At 46.8% G+C, this 19646-nt stretch overlaps 2 protein-coding genes across 3 annotated transcripts in view; one reads left to right on the forward strand and one right to left on the reverse strand.

Annotated features, from left to right (window-relative positions):
• Positions 1-5953, forward strand: part of DDX17 (DEAD-box helicase 17) — an 18205-nt gene extending 12252 nt beyond the window's left edge. The window contains exons 12-13 of one of the 2 annotated variants that reach the window (XM_006071330.4): positions 1875-2117; positions 2927-5953. In XM_006071330.4, coding sequence (XP_006071392.1) covers positions 1875-2117; positions 2927-3432 — 749 coding nt within the window. In that variant the 3' untranslated portion in view covers positions 3433-5953. The remainder of the gene's footprint in view (positions 1-1874; positions 2118-2926) is intronic. The other variant, XM_006071331.4, reaches the window with a different exon arrangement.
• KDELR3 (KDEL endoplasmic reticulum protein retention receptor 3) lies at positions 5951-19300 on the reverse strand. Its single transcript, XM_006071329.4, has 5 exons — positions 19025-19300; positions 13290-13390; positions 8534-8692; positions 7425-7677; positions 5951-6650 (listed from the first exon to the last, which is right to left on the reverse strand). The coding sequence occupies exons 1-5, from the start codon at positions 19113-19115 to the stop codon at positions 6610-6612; spliced, it is 645 nt and encodes a 214-aa protein (XP_006071391.1). The 5' UTR covers positions 19116-19300; the 3' UTR covers positions 5951-6609.
• Positions 19301-19646: the final 346 nt, after the last annotated feature.

The raw sequence follows: 19646 nt of genomic DNA on the forward strand, positions 1-19646 counted from the left end.
TGTTGACTCCAGTCCCCAGTGCTTTCTGGTAGGAAAGCACAAATCTGCGTCCAGTGCAGTAATTCAGCCTGCTCTGCTGCCTGTGGTCATACACAATGAGACTGACTAAGGAGCATTCTAGCTCTGAAGATGCGATCGTGGAGCATAATTCCCCACTTCCCCCATCTCACATCCATCCTGGCCCTGTAAATTTTTGTTTTCCTTTTGTTACATCATCATCCCTAGCCGGAGACTCACGCTGCCCCCTGTGATAACTGCCTTCTCGTCTTTCTGGTGTGATTTCAGGACTTTAGGGGTCAGTAAAGACTGAGGAGCCTTTATTGTAATAAGAAACAGACCTAATGCCCCTTTCTTCACAGGCCTTTTAACAGCAGCTGAATTTTTTTTTTTTTTAATCATCTCCCCTTTCCCCTGAAATTAATCCAGTCTGGGCAATAGATGCAGTCTGACCCTTTGGATGTAACTTACATTTTTTTTATTAATTATTTTTTTCTACAATCACCCCAATTATCCTTGGGGGAGGCGTTGGAGGACCTGAAATTTTTACCCGAACCCAGGTTCTCCGGCGCTTGGCAACCAAATGGGGCTACAGAGAAGCATCTAAGCCAGTTCACAGAGCGAGCGTGTGTGGGGACTTCTCACTGCCACGGACCCTTGATGCATGCTCCCCGCGCTCCAGTGGTCCCGTGTCAGAAGGCGGAGTTTTCGAAAGGAGGCCGCCAAAAATAAAAGGCAAAGAGACGGGATCGGCTGCAGCGGTTTCCCAAAGGAGGAGGGAGTGTGCATCGGTCTGGTAACAAACAGAGAATGTTTTTTAATTATTTATATCACAAAAATCTGTGTTTTATCTAGGATATTTTCTGAATATTCTTTGTAAAATGCAGATTTTTTTCCACAAAACATTAGGATTCTTTGTTATATTCTTAAATTTGTTTGTTTAAGTAGGTAAAAATATACATTTAGTTGGAAGCATTACACTAACATTTACATACTTAAAACTTTAGGAGGTTGTTCAGTTCAATTCCCAGCAGTGGACAGAACATTAAACTTGTGTCTCAAGGTTTCATGATGTTTTCCCACACTCTTTGGCTATTTGATTTTCCAGGTTATGTAGATAATCTTTGATAATTGAAGTAAGGACTGAGTTGAAGTAACCTTGAGTTGAGAAAAAAACTCATTTGGCAAGAGCTGGGCTTGGTAGTACAGTGAAATTTTAGTGTAATGTGCTCTTGTGGTAATTGAAAGAAGAAAGATAATTTGGATGTTTCTGCAAAGGAAAATAAGTGTATTTAACTTTGGCTCTGATCAGTTTTGTCTTTTTTTAATATAAGCAAAAATTTCTTAATCTAAAAATCTTAAGTTTCCATGTAAATATAGTAATAAAGTATATGAAGTTTTTGTTTTTTTGTTTTTTGTTTTCATTTTGCTCTGTGACTGGTTTAAAGGTAAGTTTGTTATATTACTGGTAGATTTTTGCCAGGCTCTCCCAACAGAGTAGAAGTGATTTGGCCTTGTAGCTTAATGGTGGTATCACCTTAAACATTCCAGTTTTGAAAAAGATGGAACTGGAATTTGGTACAACTCCTGTCAGTAATGTTGGTTAAAATATGAAAGAGGCAGGAGTTTGAATGGTTGAATGGGATTCCCTTAGGATTTTACAGCTGATGCTTTCTCTGCATGTCCAAGCATCATTAATCCTCTTTTACTCTGTTGGGATGAGTCTTTTTTGTTCCTGTTTAGAGTGGTCACTAACTTAGTCTTCTCTCCTCTTGCTGTCATCTGCATTCGTGCTTCCCACCTGTTGTTGGCATGTCCTTTACCTTCTCTTTCCCTGCCACATCAACCTACACACTGACTCATCGTTGGCTTTGAAGATGTGGAAGATGTCAAGTTTGTGATCAACTATGACTATCCAAACAGCTCAGAGGATTATGTGCACCGTATTGGCCGAACAGCCCGTAGCACCAACAAGGGCACTGCCTACACCTTCTTTACCCCAGGGAACCTAAAGCAGGCCCGAGAGTTGATCAAAGTGCTAGAAGAGGCTAATCAGGCTATCAATCCAAAATTGATGCAGCTGGTGGACCACAGAGGAGGCGGCGGAGGAGGGGGTAAGGGTAAGTCCTGGAGTTTTCCAGGTACTGCCAAGGTATCTTTTTGGTGTTCATTGTGCCTTGTTTGTTGTTAATCCAGTGGGGGTTAATGTTACGTTGCTTAATAATTGTTCATAATCTCTTGAGTAAGACAGTAAGAGGTCTGAGTGACTGTCATAGCCTTAGGTAGTATGTAAGTTTTGAGTTTTCCATATGGAGAAATGAGTAATGTCATATAGGCATAGTTACTGGATCTGAATTGGACAGTTGTGAAATATACTAGCTAGGATCTGTGTTTCATGCCCTTTCCCTCAGCTTACTATATGTTGAAGCTCTACATCAAGATTCCCTTAGAAGTTTTTAAAAGTACAGACTTTTTTTTTAAGTGGGCTTGGAATTGAACTAGGAACCTGAACTTTTCAAAACCCTAAAGCTTGAGAGGTTACTCTGATGCAATTAAGGTCTGGAAAGTAACATTTGAGAACCATTGTACACTAGTAGAGGATTCCTTTTTAGTCATATGAACCTAGCTGCTTGGGGGTTTTTTGTTTTTAAATCATCCTTACCATTTTCCCTACATTTTTAAGTGTGTGTTTCTTGGTAATCCTCAAAAAAAAGGCAAAAGATGAAAAGTTAAATATCCTTTAATGTTTACCATTCTTTGAAGGTGTCTTCTTAAAGAATCAAATTATATTTTTAAAGTAGTTATTTGGAAGCTGATTTAGCTAAAGATCAAGAAAGAATATTGAATACTTTCGTATCTAGTAACATTTTTACATGTGGTTATGTTTGGATCATATATCTGGCGTTGAAAATTCTTGTGTCTTCATCAGGCGGCCGTTCTCGATACCGGACCACTTCTTCAGCCAACAATCCCAATTTGATGTATCAGGATGAGTGTGACCGGAGGCTTCGAGGGGTCAAAGATGGTGGCCGGAGAGACTCGACAAGCTATCGGGATCGTGGTGAAACCGATAGAGCCGGTTATGCTAACGGCAGTGGCTATGGAAGTCCAAATTCTGCCTTTGGAGCACAAGCAGGCCAATACACCTATGGTCAAGGCACCTATGGGGCAGCTGCTTATGGCACCAGTGGTTACACAGCCCAAGAATATGGCGCTGGCACTTACGGGGCCAGTAGCACCACCTCAACTGGGAGAAGTTCACAGAGCTCTAGCCAGCAGTTTAGTGGGATAGGCCGGTCTGGGCAGCAGCCACAGCCACTGATGTCACAGCAGTTTGCACAACCTCCAGGAGCTACTAATATGATAGGTTACATGGGGCAGACTGCCTACCAATACCCCCCTCCTCCTCCTCCTCCCCCTCCTTCACGTAAATGAAGCCACTCAAGTGGTAGTGACTTGTGCAGACTTAACTACATTTAAAGGAACGCTATCTTTTCCTATTTTTCTCTTCCCTTTTTCTTTCTCTTTTATAATTTTTTCCCCAACCATTGTGATTTGTCTTTCATGCAAATTAGTTAGGATACACTGCCAGGTTTCTTCTGCCTGCCAAAATGATCCAGTCTGTAATAACAGATTTTGTAAAAGTATATATATGTATGTATAGCCGACTGGAAGAGGTTTTCCCCCCAACTTCTTGCATGTTGAGGATATTTGAGCTATTTTTCATCTTAAAAGAAAAAGTAAGGTATTAGGCCCTTTTGTGGGAGCCCCCCCCCTTTTTTTTTGTCCTGAGTTTGGGGTGGGGGATGGAGGGTTGAACTCTGCAGAAGATGGCGCCTGTGCTTTAAATTGCTCTCGTACTGGGATAGAAAACCAAGAGGGAGTTCCCTACACATTTTCTGTATATTTTTTTTTTCCTTTGGTCTTTTTCAAGCTGGAACAAGGTTCCTTAGGCCTGATGAGTTTTTAAGACAGTGCTTTCCCATTGTCATTTTGGCTGATTGCTTTCTAAGTGCATTTGATAGTTTAAAGAAAAATCCTAATTGGCTTTGTCTCCTTTACATTCTGCCTTCCCCCTTCCCAAGTACTGAAACAACTAATTGTCAGGTTAGAAATTAAATTGCTGAGATAAAGAGGTTTTTTAAGTGTATCTTTAAAAACCCAAATGTTTATTGCAGTGGTTAAATGTAGTGTCTCAGCATCTGGGTGGAAGCTGCCTGTTTTTTTTCCCCATGACCAGGGACCATCTGAAATACATCTTCCTAACCAGACAGCTGCTGTGAGCAGAATGAACATAAATGCTCATTGGAAATTTATTAACCGGTTAAATATGCATTCACCTGCAGTGTAAGAACTACGTTTAATTATAAACAATATAGTCAGTGGGCAAATTTTCTTTTTAAACCCAGTATTTGTAGAGCTAGAGTAACAGCAACTCTATTGGCTACTCATCCCTTTGGCCAAGTTATCTTGAAGGGTCTAAAGGGTTTATTGAGAAAGAATTCTTATTGTCTTCATACTGTGTTCTCTTCAGTGGTTTGTAACAGCCTTTGGATGCAAATTTTCCTCAGCATCCTTTCACACTCAGCTTTTTACAGGTAGGTAGTGCTTAAGAAAAGTTAGAGGACTAAAGCCCAAGTCCTTTTACTTTTCCTCCACCTGAAAGGTAGGTGAGATTGTCCCTTTTGTAGTAATACCAACTGTTTTACAGAGACTTCCTATAGCAGATGGGCCTGGAAAGAAATTTCTGCTCTTGGTTTCACTGTAAAGAGGACAAGGAGATCAGACAGCTTCAGAAATCTCTTCATATCCAGTGTGGGAGTGTTAATTTTTTATTGGTGTTATCAGTATTGTTGATGGTGTAGTTAAAAGGGGAAGGCTTCATTGCATTCTTTGGCTTAGGCCTGAGAGTGCTTACTGGTTTGTAAGATCAAAATATCTAAATGTTTGAGGTCTTTGTTTTCCTCTTAAAACTCTTCAGGGAGAGAGAAGGGATTGTTTCTGAGGGGTACTGAAAAGTGTGGTTGAATGTGCAACATACAGGTAGGTTGTCAGCGTAAGCTGAAATACATGCATGTGAGAACTTGACATCTTTTTTTCCCCTACTTTCCTCTTTCCTAACTTCTCTTTCTCCTCCTCATGGAAGTCGAGGCTGAGGGAGGGTGGTAGGCACAGGAGAAGCAACGGCAGCTCTTCTCTGTGCTTCACACCAGAGTGTCTCCCTGCGAGAGAAGTATGTCTCAGCACTGACGAGTCCACTGTAGACGTTTTTTTTATACACCAAAATCTGATTTTTAACACAAAGGTGCCACCACGGGGGTGTCCTCTCTTGTAAGTCTGAAAGCATCCCTTTGTGAGAAAGGTCTTGGGGCAAACAGGCAGTTAAGTATTTGGTCTGCTTGCTTCCCTTTTTCCACCAGGGATTGTTATGATAAAGACAAAATAACAGCATATCCCGAAACTCAAAAGCTGTTGTGGCCTGAGCACAGCTAAGATCTTAGTATTACTGAGCTTTTCCTATATAGCTCCAGAGTGAAGTCTTCTGCCTTTGTGTCTGCCACTCATGATTCAGGTTCTGCCTTTGCTTCAGAACATGAGCAGAAGAATTCTCATTTGATGCTAATAATTGCAGTCATGACAAACTCATCTAGGGGAAGGAGTTAGTTCTGCATTAAGCTGTGGGGCTGCTTCTCCCCATTGCTCCCTAACAATTAATTGTGTGGACTTCTCTCATCTAAAAGGTTGGTGGCTTTTGCTTGGGATCAGTGCTGTCTATTTATGTCCTTGCTGGTCTCTGAACACATTCCTGTTGCGTTAAGACTTGAAAGATTTGTAGATGTGTGATGTTCAGGCACAGGATGCTAAGAGCTTATGTTACTATTCTTAGTTTGTAAATTGTACTTTTGATACCATCTTGTTTCTTTTGTAGGTATAAATAAAACACTGTTGACAATAAGGTGTGAGATTTTTATTGCTTAAAAAAAGGTGTAACCTAATGATAGTCTCTTATTTTTATTTGCTTCAAGACCATGTTCAATTGACTTGACACCTTAGCACCTAAAACTGTGAAAGGGAGGTGGGATTAATTGGTCTTAATGTGAAAAAAATTTGAGTCACAAACCATCAAGACAATACCTAGTAGGTAAAAAGCCTGGGGTGTTTGCTCATAATATTTCCCACCTGTTGGTGACACCTTTGTATCTTGACTCCCTAAGCATGATGGTCTCCTACCTGGAAAGTACAAGTTCACCACAACAGTATACTCATTTGGGGCTTTTGACTCATACACAGTAGGGTGTATTTCCAGATGGGGATTGGCTGTTCGTTAGCATGAGTCTCACTCCAGGGAACAGTAGTTGACTCCATCCATTCTAAGGTTTGCTTGATGGTTCAGTTGACATTGTGAGGATGTACCATACTTGCATGATTGGCCCATTTTAATTACCTCTATAATTTAAGGGAGATAGTGACGAGGAAATAGAAGGATCAGTGCTTTGCTAAATTCCACATGAAGTATTTCTCTGGCGTCAGTTGTGTCTAAATGGCCCAGGAGAGCACGTCAGATGGTTTGCTTTGTGTTCTTGTTAGGGTGTAGAACATCTCTGATGGCCTTCAAATTGGCATTGGAAGACTTAACTTCTTTCCTTTAAGGACTAGAAGAAAATTAAGCTGAAATTAGAATTTTTCATGAAAGGACTCCTTTACAATTTGTATGACCTTAGTATCTAATGCCCTTTTTGCAGGGAAGATGCCACTGCAGGTTGACTACAGATAGACTGACTCCCCCTTGGACACATACCACCACCCCCTCTTTTGGTAGGCTGTGAATCTAGCACTTGTCCTTAACTCTGTTTCACATCTCACAGCACATCAACGGTTTTCATCAGCTACACTCTTGAGAAATGTCCCCATCTCCACTGATGACCACCTCCTGGGCAATTGCAACTGCCCATATCTCCCTGCTTTGGCTGCCTTTTATCCTACACAGCAACTGGTTTTCATATGATCCAGTTGCTGCTATCTGTGATTAGAATGCATTGTGAATGTTTTACCCTGACTTAACGGAGACCCTACTCTGGATTGATACCTCTCACCGTACTAGCCTTTTAGTCTTGTATCATGCCAGGCTGGTTTCTGCCTTGGGGCTTACAAACTTAGAAATGGATCAATGTTTGTCCTTTATTGCCCTAACCTAAGTGTCAGATGTCATCTCACAGCTGTCTTCCATGCACACGGTGTATAAAAATAGGATTATTGGTCTATATTTTTTCATAGCACTTAGTTTCCTGAAAACATTTGTCTTTTGCGTTAGAATGTAAGCACCATGAAGCACACAGACTTGCCTGGGTTCACTTCCATATCCCCTCGAACATCGAGTGGATCGTTAATCCTGAGCTGATGCCAGTGACACGTTTCCCAGCACCTACCTTTGGTCACATACAAGTAGAAGAAGTCACAGTAGAAGATGGTTTGTACTACTCCAGACACCACTGCAATTTGGTCATAGAAATTCTCAGTCTGGTATCGCCTAATCCAGTTAGCCAGGTAGAGAGCCCGGTATAGGCCAAGAAAGAACAGATAGTGAGTAGTAATGGTCTCGGCCTCTCCAGTCTTGCTGATCATGAAGAGCTGGGGCAGGATGGCCACTGATTCCAGGTAGATGGAGAAAGTCCAGAGGATCTGAGCCAAAGAGAAGGATCCAGAGGAGGCTGATCAAGAAGGGGCCACCTTTAGTTACCAAAACAATGTTTATTGGTGAGAATATAGTGACGCAAAACCAGTTTAAAGATAACTATTTCACCATTTTTTCAGGTTTTATTTACTTAATAGCCACTCCACACAGCTTGCAGGACCAGAGATTGAACCAAGGCCACAGGCAGTGAAAGCCTGGAACCCCAACCATCAGATGGTCAGGGAACTCCCAGAATCATGTTCTTGAAATTTTTAAATATTATCATCAGTGTGTCATTCAACCCCTTTGAGAGTAAAAAAATAAAAGATTCAAGTGTACTGCTTTTTCCAGAACAGTATGAATGTTGCTATGGAACAATTTTTAATTGTTGTAGAATTCTATCTCATATAAATGTATATATGTTACATATACATATATGTATAAATTTATCATATAAATTCTATCATATAAACTCGCCTTAATTGAGCCTATGGTTTCTCAAAATACAGTCCATGAACATCAGTATCAGAATCACCTCAGATGCTCATTGCCCCACAGATTCTTGAGTCAGAGGCCAGACCTACTGAGTTGAAAACAGTCTGAACTGTGCTTTAGTATCCATTAATCACCTGTTGAACAGAGGGTTTCAGCCTTACGTGGTACTGTGATGCCTGCTTTGTTTATGAACACGACTACTTAGACATGCCTATTTTTAAGAAGAGCACTGTGGATAGCTTATTGGTAATTTCTAAAATAACAAGTAACGGCCACAGTTGTAGAAAGCCAGCTCTGATGTTACCAAGGTGAGGGTTTTAGGGAATGTGTTTACCTTTGGAAATGAGTACTCTGGGTCCCTTCCCTTACCTCCAGAGGAGTGAAACTGTAGTTCTCAAGGAAGGAAAGGCCAATGACAGGGACCAGAAGAAACTCCAGGCGGAATGTATCATTCTCACTGTCAAACGTTTTCCGAAATTTCCCATAGATCATGTACACTGTGACATAGGCGCAGAGGAGAAAAACCATCTGAAAAGGGAGACAGACACATGGGAATCAATGAAGTCATTTTCCCAACCTACTTTTGGGGCTTCAAAGTTACCCTAAATTCAGTCACTCAGTTGTGTCTGACTTTGTGACCCCATGGACTGCAGCAAGCCAGGCCTCCCTGTCCATCACCAGCTCCCAGAGTTTACTCAAACTCGTGTCCATTGAGTCGGTGATGCCATCTAACCATCTCATCCTCTGTCGTTCCCTTCTTCTCCCACCTCCAATCTTTCCCAGCATCAGGGTCTTTTCCAATGAGTCAATTCTTTGCATCAGGTGGCCAAAGTATTGGGAGTTTCAGCTTCAGCATCAGTCCTTCCAATGAATATTCAGGACTGATTTCCTTTAGGGTGGACTGGTTGGATCGCCTTGCTGGGGACTCGCAAAGAGTCTTCTCCAATACCATAGTTAAAAAGCATCAATTCTTGGGCACTCAGCTTTCTTTACAGTCCAACTCTCACATCCATATATGACTACTGGAAAAACCATAACTTTGACTAGATGGACCTTTGTTGGCAAAGTAATGTCTCTGCTTTTTAATATGCTGTCTAGGTTGGTCATAGTTTTTCTTCCAAGGAGCAAGCGTCTTTTAATTTCATGGTTGCAGTCACCATCTGCAGTGATTTTGGAGCCCCAAAAGATAAAGTCTCTTATTGCTTCCATTGTTTCCCCATCTATTTGCCATGAAGTGATGGGACCGGATGCCATGATCTTAGTTTTCTGAATGCCGAGTTTTAAGCCAACTTTTTCACTCTCCTCTTTCACTTTCATCAAGAGGCTCTTTAGTTCTTCTTTAGTTCTGCCATAAAGGTGGTGTCATCTGCATATCTGAGGTTATTGATAGTTCTCCCAGCAATCTTGATTCCAGCTTGTGCTTCATCCAGCCCAGCATTTTGCATGATGTACTCTGCATATAAGTTAAATAAGCAGGGTGACAATATATAGCCTTGACATACTCCTTTCCCAATTTGGAACCAGTCTGGTGTTTCATATCCAGTTCTAACTGTTGTTTCTTGACCTGCATTCAGATTTCTCAGGAGACAAGTCAGGTGGTTTGGTATTCCCATCTCTTGAAGAATTTTCCACAGTTTGTTGTGATCACACAGAGGCTTTGGCATAGTCAATAAAGCAGAAGTAGGTGTTTTTCTGGAACTCTCTTGCTTTTTCAATGATCCTACAGATGTTAGCAATTTGATCTCTGGTTCCTCTGCCTTTTCTTAATCCAATTTGAACATCTGCAAGTTCACGGTTCATGTACTGCTGCCTGAGTTGGGACCTACCAAACCTGAGCACGCATATTCTGCCTTCAGTTGGAAAAGGTGAAGTGTGTTTGCAATTTCTGAATTGAATCTGAAGCTAATGGTCTTTTTGTTAAGTGACTCCATGCTTCTAACTGGGACTGATAGTTGCTACCATGATGACCCTGAGGTGCCCAGGTGTCCTCTCACTGTGGAGCATTAGGCAAAAAAAAAGAGAGAACTGGTCTTTGTCAAGTGATTTAGCAGTAGCGTTCCAGGGCTCTTTTAAAGCCTCAAGTTCTTAGGTCTGCATCAGTGAATTGAGAGCATACTTCTACAAAGACTAAAATTCCTTGAATCAGGTGATAATCAATGCTTCAGAAAAGTGCTCTTTTACTAACTAGAGTAGCTGTCCTCCAGCATATAATGGTTTTATAATTGGCCTCTAATCTAGGCCAGAGGCTCTCAAACCTGAATGTGCATCAAAATATAGAGGGCTGCCCCTGCCCCTACCCTCAGGGGCAGGGGGGGTTTCACTTAGTGGGTCTGAGTAGGCCTGAGAATTTTGCATTTCTAGCATGTTCCTATGTGATACTGCTGCTGGTGGTCCAGGACCACACTGGCCTAGAAAAGTGTTTGCACTTAAAAACTCAGGTTATTTCCTCAAAGCCTTGTTCTTACAGAATGAGGCACATGTGCTCTGTGTCACCATACCCCCATGGAACAAGACTCATCGCTGCTTGTGATCACATGTTCTGTAAATGTCTATGGACCAGCCTGTCTCCCCTTGGAGAGAAGATTCCCTAAGACGGTCCATGCCCTGTCTGCCTCTGAATCTAACTCAGGGCCCCAAACAAATGTTGGAATGAGTGAATGAATCAATGAAAGAGATCACTTCTTCATTTCACACATTTGGAAACTGGCCTCTTTGAAGACTAGACCTCATTCAGCCATGGCAAGGGCCGGGTCTACAGTTCCCGCCAGGACTGCCCAAGTCAAACCCTTGGGAAGAGAAATTAACTAAGCGGGCAGTGTTTGCTTACTTCCGTGTTGGATTTAAGTAAACAGCAATTTCAGGATCTCGGATTGACGTTCACACTGAGTTCAACACACCACAAGTAAGAGCATCCTCCATTCTACCAATTCTAGGAACAAGATGCCCAGAATCCCAAAAAGACATCTCTGATATGGAGAAAGAGAACTCACTTTTAGTTAAATATCTTCTGGGAGCTAGGTATATTACATAGATTCCCATGTTATCGTCACAATAGCCCGGCAAGATTGTTAGGATTCTGCCCATGTAGCTTTTTTACCTTAAAAACAGGACTCCTATTAGACAATGTGCCCAACTAAAAACCACATATTCCAGCCTCCTTTGCAGATAAGGATGGTCAGTGACATGCAGATGGAAGTCACTGGAAAGCTCTATGAAAAGGGCTTACCCAGCTGGCAGGCACCCTATTGCTCTTTTTCCCCTTCCTCCTCCTTCCTATCCCAAATGTGATGTGATGGTAGGAGCTCTAGTACCTATTTTGTGACCCTGAGGCAACCTTAAGGATAGATATCACATTCAGGCTAGCTATATCATTTTCAAGGCTTCTTGTTAAAAAATAAGAATTTCAAAATGGCAAAAGCAAAGTATTAAACCAAGCATAGGGCCCTTCTGAGCAACTGCATGGGTAACAAACTCAAGTACTGGTCACACTTAAGCTGGCAGAGCAGAAAGTTAAAAGGAGCTGCCATTCCAGGCTTAGACTACCCACTTCCAGATTTTGTTTTATGAGTGCTGTAAAAATAAATCCTAACCTTATTAAAATAACCCACATCTCTGCTACCAGCATCCAGTTACCTCCCATTTTACTGACTCTGAAATCTGGGCTCTTTCCACTAAATTGTGTTGGATGATTGGTTAAAGCCTCAGAAAATGTCTCACTCCAACACAACCTCACAGCTATGACCCAGGGCTGAAAGATGTTCAGTTTCTCCTTCTGTAAAATAGGACCAAACTTCAAAGCAACAGCTTCCCACTGCAAAACGGAATCCAAATGGTTCACCTGCACCATCTGCCCTCACCCAGCCCTCTGTCGGCATCCCCACCACCAGCAGGCAGCCCTCGCCTGCTGATCTCCCACCGAGTCTGCCTTCTGTCTGCCCTTTGAGTACATCAAGCTTGTTCCTGTCTTGGGGGGTCTTTGCACCAGCTATTCCTTCTGGTTGGAAATGTCTTCCTCTGAGCTTTGTTTCCTGTGTCATTCAAATCTCAGTTTACACATCCCCTCTTTGGAGAGGCCCTTCTTGACCACACTCTCTAAATAGCTCCCTCAGTGGAGTCACTCAGTCGTGTCCGACTCTGTGACCCCATGGGCTGCAGCACGCCAGGCTTCCCTATCCATCACCAACTCCCGGAGCTTGCTCAAACTCATGTCCATCGAGTCGGTGATGCCATCCAACCATCCTATCCTCTGTTAGCCTCTTCTTCTCCTGCCCTCAATCTTTCCCAACATCAGGGTCTTTTCCAAATAGCTTCCTAGTCATTCTCTATCATGTAACTCTGCTTTTAAAACTTTTTGTCTTTATAATTAAAAGGAAACAGCATCCCATTTTAATTATTTACATAGCCTTCTCCCTAGCCAGTTTTTCTTACTTGTTTCATTATCTGTCTCCCCAGTTATATTGTAGGTTCTATGAGTACGGGTGTCTTGTATTTCTCACATGCATGCTCAGTTGCTCAGTTGTGTGCTCTTTTACCCTGTGGATTGTAGCCCACCAGGCTCCTCTGTTCATGGGATTCTCCAGGCAACCTACTGGAGTAGGTTGCCATTTCCAACTCCAGGGGATCTTCTTGGAGATCAGAGATTGAACCTGTGTTTCTTGTGTCTCCTGCACTGACAGGAGGATTTTTCACCACTGGGCCACTTGGGAAGCCCTCTTAGCTCACAGTAGGTGCTCAATAAATATTTGTCAGATAAATGGACCAATAAGCTCTCTGAAAGCTCACAGCATCGTGTTTCCTTTTTTGCTTATTTTTTAACCATTGTAATAGTTTTTATTGAGTTTTTAATATACGATAGCTATTGTATATTTACAGGCATTACCTTGTTTAATTTTCACAACAAAACCCTCTGAGGCAAGTATAACGATCTTCATTTTGCAGAGGAGGAAACCAAGGTACACAGAGGCCAGCAGCCTTGCCCAAGCCCAGGCCCCATAGCTACTAACAGCAAAACCAGGAATCAAACCTAGGTCTGGCTGGTTCCCCAGCCTGAGTCCCCAAGCATAAACTGTCTCACCATCTGGGGGTGCTCAGCAGGCCCCCCACCATGGCTGCCCATCCCCCTCACCTTCATTACTGTGTTGTAGATGGAGATGAAGTTGGTGAACAGGTCCAGGTACCTGGTGGTAAAGACGAGAGCGAAAAGGATCTGGCTCTTCCCAGAGATGCCTGCGGTTGGATAGGGACAAGAGACAATAAGAATCCAGGCTCTCAGGCTCACACACACTCCAGAAGCCCAGAGCCTGAGCTGGAAAGGCCTCCAGAGTGCCCGCTTAGTGGTGACACCCTGTCCAGGGCACTGGCACCCCCGAGGGTCAGGAAACACTCCTTCCCATTGATCACTTGAATCTATCCTCTCACCAGACTGTAATCTGTCACCCAGTCTCCAAACAGAGACATGGACACCGAGTTCCCACGGCCCCCGCACGTGCCTGCCTCAGTTCCTGCTCTGGGTAGGGTGTAGGGGTGGTTGGAGTCGGGCTTGAGAGGAGAGGTGTCAAGGCTTCTCTTCATTCCACCTCCATCGTTCCACTGACGGGCCCCCAAGCTCCATTTTTTGTGGAACAGCTGACTGGCTCTACAAGGGGCTGACTCATCAGGGAGACCACAGCAGGTGGAGGAAGGCACAGGGCCAGGGAGCATTCTATTTCATGTTTCCAAATTTTGAGTAAAAAAGGTTTTTTTTCTAGTTATAAAAGTTACAACTATTTTTACTCTTTGTAAAACAAAAACCAGGTAATACACGGTCAGTCGATAAGTTGTGTCTGACTCTTTGCGACTCTATGGGCTGTAGCCTGCCCATCTCCTCCGTCCATAGGATCTCCCAGGCAAGAATACTGGAGTAGGCTACAGTCCCCTTCTCCAGGGGATATTCCTGACCCTGGGACTGAACCCGAGCCGAGTTGGCAGGCAGATTCTTTACCAGTGAGCCACCTGGGGAACTATACACAGAAATGTAAATTTAAAAACAGCAGTCTTCTGAGTCACAAAGCCTGCATGTGTAACCTTCCAGATCTTGGTTGGCACACACATACACACATACACATACACAACACATACACAACATATACAACATGTAATGGACGCTCAAACCCACAAAACTGGGTTCCTACTTACCATGCTATTTTCTCATCTCCTTTGGTCTCTTTCCTTTTTGAACTTTTTATTTTGAAATAATTTTAGATTTACAGAAGAGTTGTAGACAGTATAGAGAGGCCCCATATACCCTTCACCCGGCTTCCCCTAATGTTAACACCTTGCATGATGTCAGGCGAGCGTATGCTCCTTGGTTCTGTCTTGTCACAGAATGACATCACAGAGTGATTGGAGTGATGGACATTAAAGCCCTCGGCATGTCACAGCTCTCGGGTCTCGAACAGACCATGTTATAGCTCTTAGACAAATCAGTGTTAAAGCTCTGTGTTACAGCTCTATTTTATTTAGAAAATAGCAAGAAAAACCATCCTCGAGGTGTGAGGGCATGTAGACCCAAAGACGCCAAGAGAAGAGCGCCCCAGCACGCAGGAGAGAGAGACCCCCGGCCCTTTGGCTCCTCTTTTTATATGTTTTTTCTCCCTGTGGGCCTGCCCTATGTAAATTGGGCTAGCCAGGAGTGTTGTTTGTTGTACCTGAGGTCCTCACTCCGATCCTCGGACCTTCCTTTGTTCTATTTTCGAGGACTTTTCCCTTCCTTATCTTGTAGCCACCGCCATTCTGGACTCCTGTTTCCTATTCTAACCGAACATTTGCCAAACTAAGAAACTGGTATCAGTAGAGCACTATTGGGGTATCCCAATAGTGAGCTGGGTAGCTCAGCTGGTAAAGAAGCCACCTTCAATGCAGGAGACCCTGGTTCGATTCCTGGGTCAGAAAGATCCCCTGGAGAAGGGACAGACCACCAATAGTGAGTGGGTAGCTCAGCTGGTAAAGAATCCACCTTCAATGCAGGAGACCCTGGTTCGATTCCTGAGTCAGAAGGATCCCCTGGAGAAGCGACAGACCACCAACAGTGAGCTGGGTAGCTCAGCTGGTAAAGAAGCCACCTTCAATGCAGGAGACCCTTTTGATTCCTGGGTTGGAAAGATTCCCTGGAGAAGGGACAGACTACCCACTCCCGTATTCTTGGGCTTCTCTGGTGGCTCAGATGGTAAAGAATCTGCCTGCAATGTGGGAAACCTGGGTTCAATCCCTAGGTTGGGAAGATCCTCTGGGGGAGGGCATGGCAATCCACTCCAGTATTCCTGCATGGAGAATCCCCATGGACAGAGGAGCCTGGCGGGCTACAGTCTATAGGGTCGCAAAGAGTTGGACATGACTGCGTGACTAAGCACAGCACAGAGCACCGTTGACTAAACTCCAGACTTTATTCAGATTTCACGTTTGCCTATTCATGCCCTTTTCCTGTTCCAGATGCCAATCCAGGATTTGAGGCTGCATTTAGCCATCATGCTCCTTGGTCAACTTTTGGCCACTTTTGATACATGGTCATGGAGGTGGTTCCAGGGTGAAGCGAGCAGCTGCCCTGCCTCCCGTTTCTCTCGCCCCGTTAAACCCACAGCGGTCTGGGTCCATCACCAACCCACTCCTATGGTCCATGATGCCCACGTTTCTGCAGCCAAACATCAACTCTGTCCTCACTCACCCAGCTCTTCAAGAGTCATTGGGGCACTCCATCTATTCCAACCACACCCTTCTCCAGGTTTCTGCCACTGCCCACACTGCCAGCTTCTCACCTCCCCTGGCTGCTCCTGTCCTCCTCAAACCCTAATCCTCAGAGGGTGAGCTCTCTTCTCCCTCTATCCCTTTATCCCATCCCACGCATGAGGGACTCTGCAGCTCCAGACTCTCCTTGGTTTTCTGACCTACATATTTCTGCCTGGCGAAGCCCACCATCTCCCCCTGAATCCCCTCCTTCTCCTGTCTTCTGTCCTTCATAAATGCCATCACCATTCCCTCCATGTTCAAGCCAGAAAACCAAGAGCCATCCTTGAATCTCTTTCACCTTTGTCCCCTCATCTCTGGACTTCACTCTAAAGGTGATGGGTTGGCTGGGTAGCTGGACACCCAGAAGTGTCATTACCTGATTCAGGGTTTGACTCCTTCGTACACCTGATTGGTACCTTTTCTAATGATCCCTCTGGTGGGAGGCATTCATTCTGGGGAAGGTGGGGGGACAATTTTAATGCCTGAGGATGAACACTGCTGAAGCCCCTCACAGTTTGGAGGGCTCTGGGTCCATGTGCCAGCTTTCCTACCAGCATGGCAAGCCTGAGTCTCACACTTGGCATCTGTAAAATGGACTGACGTGAGGCCTAACTAGGATTCAATGTGGAATACAAGTGTCTTCTTGGGGGGTTGGCAGGGGGCCTGGCTGCAGGGGAAGGAGCCCTCTGGGGGAGGGGGTGGAGTCCAGGAGGCAGTAACTGGGACGGGTCGGGCTGAGACTCTCTACACCACCTCCCAGAGCCCGCACTTAGGTCTGGCCAGTGCGGGGGGCCTCAACTGCATTCAGGAGGGTCCAGTAGGAGGCTCTACTGGATGACACAAGGCTATCCCCCCACATAGCTTCTTTCCACTCCTCCACTCTTTCCATCCCCAGCCTGCCAGGCCCCTGGGCTTCACTCACATTTTCCCTAGCATTTTGGAAACCCTGGCGTTTTCCACACTCTTTAAAAACCAGTGAATAATTTCCACCAAAGCAAACCACACACAGAGACCTCAGGATGGAGAGGAGAACAGGAGCCTGGACCTGGCCAGAGTCCCTTGGGGGACCCACTGACCAGGTGCAGACCTCCTACCCTTTGACAGATAAAGACAACTGAGGCCCCAGGTCACACAAGGAGTCAGTGGCAGAGTGCGAATGAAGTGCCAGTCTCCTGCCTTTGGGGCTGGGTCACTGGGGTGTCACCCAGGCCTGCTCCTGGGGGAGGCGCTCACCTCCTCTGTTCCCAACCAGACCTGTGCTGATCCCTCTCCACACACACAAGGGCCCTCCCGCTCATCCGCCCTTTGCTTTTCCCATTGCTGTTGTTTAGTCGCTCAGTCGTTTCTGACTCTTTGCGACCCCATGAACTGTAGCCTGCCAGGCTCCTCTGTCCACGGGATTCTCCAGGCAAGAATACTGGAGTGGGTTGCCATTTCCTTCTCCAGGGGATCTTCCTGACTCAGAGATCTCCTGCATTGCAGGCAGATTCTTTACCATTGAGCCACTCAGCATCTCTGACAAACCATATAATTTAGTTGGTTGCTACCACTGTTGCTGGCTGACGGCCTCCCACCTCTAAATTCAGCCCCACCAGGCCAGGATCTCTGCCTGTGTGGCGGGCTTCTATCCCAGGTGCCTGGAAGAGCGGGTGGGGAACAGCGCCCTCTCCTGGTCATGGTGGCTCATCCTGTCCAAGACCCTTCCCCACAGGGACAGGTCCAGGCTAGATTCTGCCCCTCACTGGAGCCTCTCTCAGCATTCCTGGCCCACTTCCCGTAAGTGGGAACCTGAGAACCAACCTGTGAGTGCCTATCTCCCTGGAGACCCCAAACCCAAAAGGCCTCCAGGTCTGGAATCACTCCCTCTGCAATGACACTCACAGCACCCGCCTCTTACCCCCAACCCCTTCCCTCCTGCTTCAATGCTGCTCTTTCAGCCTCTCCCACAGCTTCCAGAGTCCCCTTACAAGCCCCCTCCCCTGCTCCAAACTTTCCTTGACTCCCAGTCCCAACTCCCTAGCCTTCAGCAGACAAGGCCCTTTCACATCCGACCGATGTCCTCCGCCCGCGGACTGGTCTCCCCCCAGGACCACCCTGAAGACAGGCTGCTCCCCGTTTCCAGGACATGCCCTGCCATCTGTGACACCACAAGCCCTTCCTGTGTGCCAGGCTGCCTGTCTTCCAGGACAGAGCAGCACAGAGCTGCTCCCTCCATGAAGCCTTCAGGGGTCCACTCCCTGCCTCGCTGGCCCCCACGAGGAGTCCGTGCCCTTCTCTGTAGGCCCTCACCCCAGCGCCAAGCACAGGGCAGGCGCCTCCAGGACACCAGTGGACAAAGATGGCTGCAGGCCGCTCAGGCAGCCTCTTAATGCACTGGGTCTGTTTGGCCACCACCGGTCCAGTCCTGAAACTGAAACATCTCTGACCCCCTAGCGGGGCCGCCAGACTGCTGGGCAAAAGGGGGACCCCCTCCCACCCTCTCTGGGCTTCTGCTCATGGGCAGCTCTGTGCCCAAGTGGGCCTAGCTGATGCCTCTCCTGCCACATCACAAGGAAAGGGCCCAGCTGGGGGGTGGGGGTGGGATGGGGGGATGTCTGACAGGGGGCAGGGGAGAGGGGAGAGGGGGAAGGGGAGGGCAAGAGAAGACCCTGAGAGTCTGGAGCCCCTTCCTGTGTGTTCACCTCCTTCGCCCCAACCTCCCATTCCCCACCTCGGGCCTGAGTGAGGGTAGAGGGCACAAGGGGCCCCAAGCGGTGCTGCTCCTGGGCAGCAAAGGGGGTGTCACCTCCTCTCTATCCCCCCCTTCCAACCACCAGTGGCCATGCCAAGTGGTGGGGGAGGGAGGGAGGCAACCCTCCATTACCTGCACGGGTCCGTTTCCTCTGATACGGTACAATTGTACATTTTCTTTGGAAGCTAAGCTGTGCGAAGACAGTTTCAAGCACCCCCAAGCCGAAGTCCCCACCCTGCAGAGACATTCAGGAGCCTCTTCCCCTCCAGCCTTGCAGCAGGGGCGTGGGGCTGCCCCCCTCCTCCGCCCCCGGTCCCCACCTCCCGTCCGAGACGCCCCCACCTCCTGCTCGGGACGCGCGCCCTCACCCGCGCAGCACTTGGACCTCCAAATCTTCCCCAGAAGCAGGATCATGGCCAGGAGATGGCTCAGGTCGCCGAGGATCCGAAACACGTTCATGGTCCGGCCCGCGCGCAGCCAACTCCTGGGAAACTTTTCTGGCGGGCGAGGCGGCTGCCACGTCCCCGGCCCCGGCCCCGGCCCCGGCCCCGGCCTGTGGGTCCTGCGCCCCCGAGCTCCGCGCTCCCGTCCGGGCGCGGCCGCTCCGCCAGCGTGCTCTTGGCCGGGCGGTGACGTGGCCGGGCCGGCGGCCGTGCCAGGGAGCCAGGAAGCGCCGCCGCCCGAGATCCCGCCTCCCGGCCCAGCCCAGCGCCTCGGCTCCTGGGGCGGGCCGTCCCGCGGGCCGGGGGGCTTCCGGCCTGGGCTCGCCGACTACAGCCCCGGGCCGCTCTGTGTCCACGGGGTGCCTGCCACGTCCCACCCCGCCGACACCCCTGAGAGGGGTCCCCCCGGAGTCCGGGCCCCTGCCTCCCCTACTTGGAACGGAGGGTGACCGTGGGCGAGCCACTGGGCCCCTCTTTCTGCCTTGGTTCCCTCATCTGTACACAGAGCTCAGAAGACCCGTTCTGGGGTGAAGTGGGGTCCTGCGTG

This window comes from Bubalus bubalis, chromosome 4 (assembly GCF_019923935.1).
Source record: "Bubalus bubalis isolate 160015118507 breed Murrah chromosome 4, NDDB_SH_1, whole genome shotgun sequence".
Classification (NCBI taxonomy): Eukaryota; Metazoa; Chordata; class Mammalia; order Artiodactyla; family Bovidae; genus Bubalus; species Bubalus bubalis.